Genomic DNA, 7,769 nt, shown 5'->3' on the forward strand with positions numbered 1-7,769 from the left:
CCTTATATAAAATATAAATACTAAATAGATCTCAACCACTGAATTTGGACAAACTTCCACTAGCTTGGAAAAGTTGAAAAGAAATGTATTAAACAAAGTGTATAAAAAAACATCTCCATAATAATATTCAAATAATCCCTTATATATTAGGAATTTTACTCTGGCTCTGTCTTAAATTTGAGGTCTAACAAGCTTACTATGATTATGTATCTAACGCTTTTCACAAATAAAAACCACAGAATCAAATGAATGAAACTGGTGAATAACACTTGTTCGACACCTAAATGGCTGAACAGATGAGTTTTTAGTTGCTTATTAAGGGACGGACAATCTCTCTGACAATGAGAGGAAATCTTCTGAGGCCTGTGTCTAAAGGAATCAAATGTTCAATGACCTTTTTAGCGAGGAACAGACGGCTGCTAAACTTTCAGCTGTCTTTCCTCTATAAAAGCACTGGGTAGTATACATACAGTAGTGTCTACTCTGCAGCGGTTGCGGCTGTAACAGCGGTGGTTTCGACGCTGTACAACTTTTTTCTTGTGTGATTGTTTGCATCTTAAATAAGCCCATGGTTCTAAATCTGGTCGCTTTAGCCTCTTTAATCCTCTTCGAATCTGCAGTTTAAGCAGAGTTTCATTGATATAAACCACTTCATAGAACAACTCACAAGTTTCCCTTTATACAACCCACTTTACGTTGTGATTGAAACAGGATGTGGTGTTGCTTTGTATTTCTTGTTTTCAGTACAATTATTACGTTTAAAGCCGTGACAGGGTCCAGGTATAGCTGCTGCTGCTGCTGTCGGTGGTGGTGGTGAGCAGGAGGGAGGCGCTGTGCTGAGAAGCCCCCGCTCAGTCCCCCCTCCTCCCCACCCCGGTCCATCTCTCTCTGTCTCTCTCTCTCTCTCTCTCATACAGCCACTCACAGCTTCAACAGGCTTCCTGTCAAGCCCCAGACATGGGCTGTGGTTACAAGTGGAAAATGTCACTGGGCATTTAAAAGAAGAAAGCAGGGTGAGAATGAGGAGAAGGAGGGATGAGTTGAGTGACAGTAAGAGAGAGAGAGAGAGAGAGAGAGAGAGAGAGAGAGAGAGAGAAGATTGCTTAAGGGAGTGAGATAGTGATGTGCGAGTAGAAAGAAGGGGGGACAGAAAGAGACAGAAGAAAAGGAAATCTAAACTCGTCTGACCAGAAGAGGAGACGACAATGTGTTTCCTCTCAGGGACCTCCTGCTGTCTTTACTGACCTAGACTGATGAGGTACCGTATATTTTTATTTTATTTTCAATCTTGTTAAAAAATAAACTAAGAATAGTTTATAGTTTATTATTATTTTTATATGGTTGCAGTATTTTTGGGTTGTATGGAATGTATGAATGTCCATCTTGCGTCATTGTTTACTTGTCAGGTGTTATGTAAGTTTTCTTATCAACTGCTGTTCTTAGGAACAAGTGTCTTTCTTTCCACTGTGAATTATTATTACGCAGTTAGAATGACACATATGCGCCTTTCATGAAGTCACTGATAGTCCCACTCAGTTCAGGCGGAAAAAAAACAATGACTGATGACTCAAACTGGGCACAAAATGTGTGATTTAATAGGAAATTTTCTCTACTTTGCTTCATACAATCAGGAATAATCATAATCTATAGCCTGGTATATTTCATATATCGGTTCCATTTTATTGGCAGACATGTATGACCACATAAGATAAGATAAGTATGGTCTATGGCCAACAGGAAGCTGCGACAGTAAAACAGTCTATTCTCTGTCGTGCAGCAGCACAGGTGCCTGTGTTTTCAGTCGAGTTTCACTTATAACTGCTGCCTTGTCGAGATGACTAATTTGCTCACTGTGGATCTAGTATTGTTTTCTCACTCTCAGAAGTGTTCTGCTCTATGCTGATGATCATACAGTTTCAGAAAACAGTTAAAAACTTTTTCTGAAGAAGTTTTCTGAAAATAAAAAGCATTATATGGAGGTAGAAACATAAATGATTGTCCGTCAAGTTATCATAAAAAACAGCAATTTTCTTTAATTTAATTCAGTTGCGTGTGTGAACATTTTTTTTATGTAAATGTACCTCATATCTGATACATGTGTAATGATCCTCTCTGTCCACAGTCATATTGTGCCCATGGCCATGAAGAAGCAGTGGACCTCATTCATACTGGTTTTATTTTTGGCCCACGCAGCCCGCCCTCAGATGGGGTCACAGGGTATGTTTGTTTTTTGTCTAATAAATACTTCAACCAGGTGAAAGCTACTCAACTGTGTACAGAGATCATGAGTTCGACTGAATGTCCAATGACCTTGTTAATGAGTCTGTCCTTATCATTCTGTCTGTCTGTGTGTTGTTGTGTCTCTGGACCTTCAGGACTGTCCTGTGTGAATGACTTCATCAGCACCGTCAGCTGCACGTGGAACAGCACCACAGTGGCTCCTGGTGTGGACTGTTGGGTCCAGGGTATCAAGGAGATCTTCGTAGGAGGGGATTTCAAACCAATCCAGTAAGTTCTCACAGATGTTCTATTTGTTCTTGCTGGTCTAACACACATTTGCTTAATTTTCCATGAAGAAGATAATAAACATGCTTGTTCTGGTCTTTTTTTAACCAGCCGAAGCTGCAAGCTGAAACAACAGGGGGCTTCTCCTCCAGGCTGCAGCTTGGTCTTCGAAAATACTGTAAGTCACCACCGATATACCTGATTTCACTCAAAAGGGCATGTGAGCATGTCATCTTCTTTAATCCTTTCAAATCACTCTTTGATGTGCCGTACATAAATGTTTTATATGACATACTGTGTCCCTATATCAAGAGTAATGTGGGTGAATATCTGACCAAAGACATATATTATTATCACATATACTGTATACATCCCCTGGATAAATGAAGAATTTTTATAACATACCTTAATATTAAATACATTAATATCCAAATATCCAAATCATGTTGTGAGCATAATGTATATTTATACAGGCTTATTAAAACCACACACATATGAAAAAAGAAATTTGATTTACTTTACTTACATAACAACATAATATTCATATTTGTATGTGTTAAACATCTATGCCAAAATGATCCAGTTTCTTACACAATTTCACTTACAATTTCACTTACAATTTCATGCATGTGTTTTACGCATATAAGTTAAATTATTAGTGCTGTATACATATTTTATATAAATGAAAAACTCAATACATCAGTGTATTTATGTGCATCTATATATGTGTAATCTGTCCTACCCCCCCAGGAATTTGACTTTTTTGAAGAATTGCCCGTCAGTGTGATGTGTAACGACAGCGTGTTGGAGGTCTTGACAGAATATAAACCATGTAATCACGGTGAGAAGCTGTTACTTGTTATTTGACTGAATAGTCAGTCAGAAATCTGGTAAGAAAAGGGTTTTTTTGAAAATAATTTTGCACTTTTTGTCTCCACATGTATGTGTCCATGTGGATATGTTTGCGTGTGCATGTGTGTGTACAGTAAAAATGAATCCTCCAGACCGTCCCAATGCCAGCAGCACTGCGAATGAGACCTGGATATCCTGGAGTCCAGGCCGGCCTCTCTCTAAGTATATCGAGAACTTTGATTTCGAATTACAGATCAAACTAAAGGAACAGACATGGGAGGTTAGTGGCTATGCAGCTACTTTATAAAAACAAATAAAAAATGTTGACTATACTGCTAGATGAAGCCCCAGGGGATCAACATAGCCAGTAATATTCATCACCTTCAGTAGTTGTATCTTAGTCCGGACCAATCAGCTGACACTGCCATCCATACAGCCACTCAGGCTTTTTTTCTCTTCACTTCATCATGTCCTCACAATATACATTATATTATACTTTTACTAATTCATTTTGCAGTTTCACATTTTTCTTCTTTAATTCATTTTAAAAGTAACAAATATTAATACAGTAATGTTTTGCTAACAGCATCTCTTCATAAGTTTAACATTGTGCTACAACAATACAACAGCTGTGAAGATCAATACTAATTTTAAATCAAATTTTAATCTATGCACAGGAAGTCACAACTTTGTTTGAACAAGAACAGCACCATAGAATAACTGATAAGAGGCGGAAGGGGCACAACCAGGTCAGGGTGAGAGTCAGGCCAAGCAAGCTCTGCTTGGGCGTCTGGAGCGACTGGAGTCCGACGGCATCTTGGCAGGAAGCAGCCTCCCAGGATGAAGGTAACCAGGAGAAAACAAACCCATTTAACCTATTCTGAAATTAGACGCTTGCTCTGTTCTTGTTTCCAAAATGATCCTGGACTTGGTAGAAAATTTAGTCGCGCAGTTTGGTTTTAACATCGTTGCCAAACACAGGCAGGAAAAGTAACACGTGGGGTTGCTTCTATAAAGATTCTGGTGAGGGGAAATACCTGAATTTTACACATTGAGATGTCATTTCTGTTTCAGAGTGGTCTCCAGATCACACATCGCCGGTGATGCGGGCGGTGATGCTGAGCGTGGTTCTCTTTGTCATGATTCTGGTCCTTTACATGAGTTGCCTGTGCAAGTGGTGAGCAAACTGTGGGGTTTGTGCGTGTCTTTTGTATTTGCATGCAATGTCCCCAACATAATGGCTCTCTCCTGCTGTTCCAGGCGACCCGCGGTGAAGCCATTACCAAACCCTTCCAAATACTTCCCCACCCTCCACTCTGTCCATGGAGGAAACCTAAAGGTAAGCAGAAAAACATTAGGCTTTTTGCCTCTACAGTTTATCTTACCACATAGAACATTTTGACACATGGTTTAGAAACTGCAGCTGTTACCACAAAATTTTGTGAACTATTTATACACACAGGTATCACAAGTATGCAGTATTCACGTGGTTTTCAACATTCAGGTGTGGTGAAATGTTAACTTCAAATACAGTTTTTATGGGTTCTGTTGCTCTGTACATGACTGGAAATCAGTGAGTAGCAGCCGCAGTGAATGTAACCAATCAATGTCCTTGGAGAGCAGAAGCTGTTCTGAAGTTGTACAGCCAGACAGATGAGGATCTCCAGTCTCAAAGTAAAAGACAACACATTAGTGCATCATGCAAGCATTTTTCTGATGTGACCCCTCCTATCATTGTCTGTGCCTTTCAATTATACTGAAAAATAGATGTGTTTTATGATGTGAGAAGGGTGTGGTCATGGTTGGGTTGGGTTGGGTTGGGTTTGGTTGGTTGGGTTAAGTTTAAATTCTGTACTTTGTTAAGGTCAGGGAAACATCATCACTCTTTAGGTTAAAATAGCCGTGGTCATTATTACAATCATGAACATGTGCTTGATGTTATGAAAACTCTTCTGTGGCTCTGGTCAAAGTTTGAGTGAAACTATTAACCTGATGATGTTGTTAGAGTACAAACTTCTATTAAAAATGTTGTGTTACAAAAGGAATGAGTGTCATTTAATGTACAAGGGACGGAGCTTTGGAGCTTGGCTCATTCTAGACTGTAAATGTTAGGATATTTCATTTTCTGCTGCTTCAATTTTGAGAACGCTTAAAAAAAGACTACTGCTTTAATTTTCCAATAAGCATAGTTCACCTGCATGTCTCCGTCAATTACCAAGCAGGATCCTGCTCACTTCACTCTCTCCAAGGCTGAATATAAAAGGAGGCTCTTAGGGGCCCATCAGCCACTGAATGACACTCTTAACTATTTTCAGTTTGCAGCTCTGGCAGAAATAACCTCACTTTCTGTTTACCACCGATTACCAGGAAAAAGAAGAACTGCAGCCACAATTTGTCCCAGATTTGACAATTGAATTTTCATACCACAAAAGAACGTGTTTCTTGGTTCGTCTGTTGCTTGTTTTTGATGCATTGCTGAGAGAACAAACTAGCACAAAAACTCTCACATCATCAAGACCCAGTACTAACTAACTGTCATTTTCTTTTTCTCCTAGAAATGGCTGAATCCTTTGTCGGCTTCTGAATCATTCTTCACAGCTCAGCCGCATGACCACATCTCCCCGGTGGAGGTGTGTGAAAGCTGGGATGTTGTCCCTTCCACTTCTCCCTCCACCAGCTCCACCAGTGCTCTCCTTAATTTTAGGAGCTTCCCCTCTGCTGGCTCAGACACTAGTGGGGTTGTTGATAATTCCTCCTCCTCATCCTGCTTCTCCAACATGGGCTATTTCATGTCTGACGCCTCCAGCAGCTTAGCTGGACCTGACCCCGGTCCCGCCTACTTCTCCTATCAGGATGATTTCCACAATCTGCATAACAACCACAACCTCAGCCTCTCCCTCTGTCCTTCCCTCATCGCCTCTCGAGCCTACGAGAGCTTGAAGAGGGAGCCTCGGAGCCCAGACTCTGGCTTCGGTATCGGGCAGGAAGATGCAGAGGAGAAGAGAGATGAAATGGACACGGGTGTGGAAGAGACTTCAGATGATCACCAGAGCTCACCTTTTCTTATCCTCCCTCTGCATCTTTCCTCCTGGGTGTGCCCTCCTACCTCTGCTCCAGCCCCTCCCAGTCTAATTCAGATATGCTCCGATATCCAAGAGGTGGATGATGAACCTGAGGAAGCTGCTGGTGAAAGCTATGCAGCATGGCCTGTGGCTGGTTCCATGTGCAGGTCTTCGTCAATGCCCGTCGAGACCTGTAAAACAGGCTATCTCACCCTCAAAGAGCTACAGACCACATTCAGCAATAAATCCATCTGAAACCATGCAGCATATATGAGGGAAATTAATCTGCGTTTTCATCATTTGGTGTGTATGTGTGCAGGTTTGACTCAGAGGAGTCATTGCATTTTTACAAATTCTATATATCGTGTTTCTACTTTAAGCCTGCATTTATTCATTTTAGTCACTTGGGGGCAGCAGAACAAGTTGATACCTTTATAAAGTTGCTATAACTTGTGAGCTATAACAGGTGGAGCTGTGTTTCTACTCACCTGTTGAGCGTAAGTCTAAGATTCACTACCCCTTTTTAGCTCTGTTTTGGTCTCACTAACCCCCCAGGGAAGTGTCTGGCAATTTAGCTGCTAAAGTCTCCACTATGTTCACAAGCTAATTGCTAACCTTTTTCTTTACTGTGTGTGGTGTTGACCACATATTATACAGTGGGTTTAGCAGAGTTTTTTTTATTTTCACTGAATAACTGCAGCAGGAAACAACATTGATGAGAGCAGTGAGCGTGAACCAAAACAGTAAAGTAAAGCTAGAAAACCAAAACAATGAGCTGAAAGAGGCTAAAAAGGGGGAAAGCAAAGAGTCAGATAATGTTTTTCAATGCACAAAACATTTCACGTTAAATGTAATCCTTTGATTATTTCTATACAAATGCTGATTTTTTATATTATGTTTATAATTTCATATCATCCTAATCAGATAATGTAGCTTGATAGAAAGTGCTGCTTAGACAGCATTCATTTAAAACAAAACAAAAAACAATCTGACAAACCTCATTATCGTTACTTTAGAGTTCAGCACCATCACTAACAATAGACCCAACCATTTAAGTTCCTGTTACATTTTGAAGTTATTGCTGAAAGTCAGAATTACTTTCATTTTGTTTGGTAAGAACAATGTGGGATGTGTCACAAAGAGATTAGACTAGCTATACATGAAGAACATCAATGAACAGTCTGACACATTACACTCAACGAACAACCTACTGTATAATAAAAACATTGAAAAAGTGTCAAGCTAAATCAGTAGAGGCGAGTGAGAATCAACCAGTTCAGTTTGCTGTTTATAGACACTCTGTGTAGAGTGGTGTACAATGTAGTGTCTCATTATTGCATCAGTGTAGTA

General features: G+C 40.1%; 1 protein-coding gene across 1 annotated transcript; it reads left to right on the top strand.

Annotated features, from left to right (window-relative positions):
* Positions 1 to 1,023: 1,023 nt before the first annotated feature.
* il2rb (interleukin 2 receptor, beta) lies at positions 1,024 to 7,089 on the top strand. The gene is made up of 10 exons (XM_085784768.1): positions 1,024 to 1,258; positions 2,123 to 2,217; positions 2,376 to 2,508; positions 2,617 to 2,683; positions 3,256 to 3,346; positions 3,492 to 3,637; positions 4,035 to 4,203; positions 4,432 to 4,534; positions 4,618 to 4,696; positions 5,913 to 7,089. The coding sequence occupies exons 1-10, from the start codon at positions 1,254 to 1,256 to the stop codon at positions 6,672 to 6,674; spliced, it is 1,650 nt and encodes a 549-aa protein (XP_085640894.1). The 5' UTR covers positions 1,024 to 1,253; the 3' UTR covers positions 6,675 to 7,089.
* The last annotated feature ends 680 nt before the right edge of the window (positions 7,090 to 7,769 follow it).

Source organism: Trachurus japonicus, chromosome 8, assembly GCF_045865225.1.
Source record: "Trachurus japonicus isolate A0001 chromosome 8, Traja_1.0".
NCBI classification, from domain to species: Eukaryota; Metazoa; Chordata; class Actinopteri; order Carangiformes; family Carangidae; genus Trachurus; species Trachurus japonicus.

What these genes read in the sequence shown, in the direction of transcription:
- il2rb (XM_085784768.1), top strand. An exon ending in ATATAAACCATGTAATCACG is followed by an intron (nt 3,347 to 3,491) that starts GTGAGAAGCTGT and finishes GTGTGTGTACAG; the next exon opens with TAAAAATGAATCCTCCAGAC. An exon ending in ATGAGTTGCCTGTGCAAGTG is followed by an intron (nt 4,535 to 4,617) that starts GTGAGCAAACTG and finishes CTGCTGTTCCAG; the next exon opens with GCGACCCGCGGTGAAGCCAT.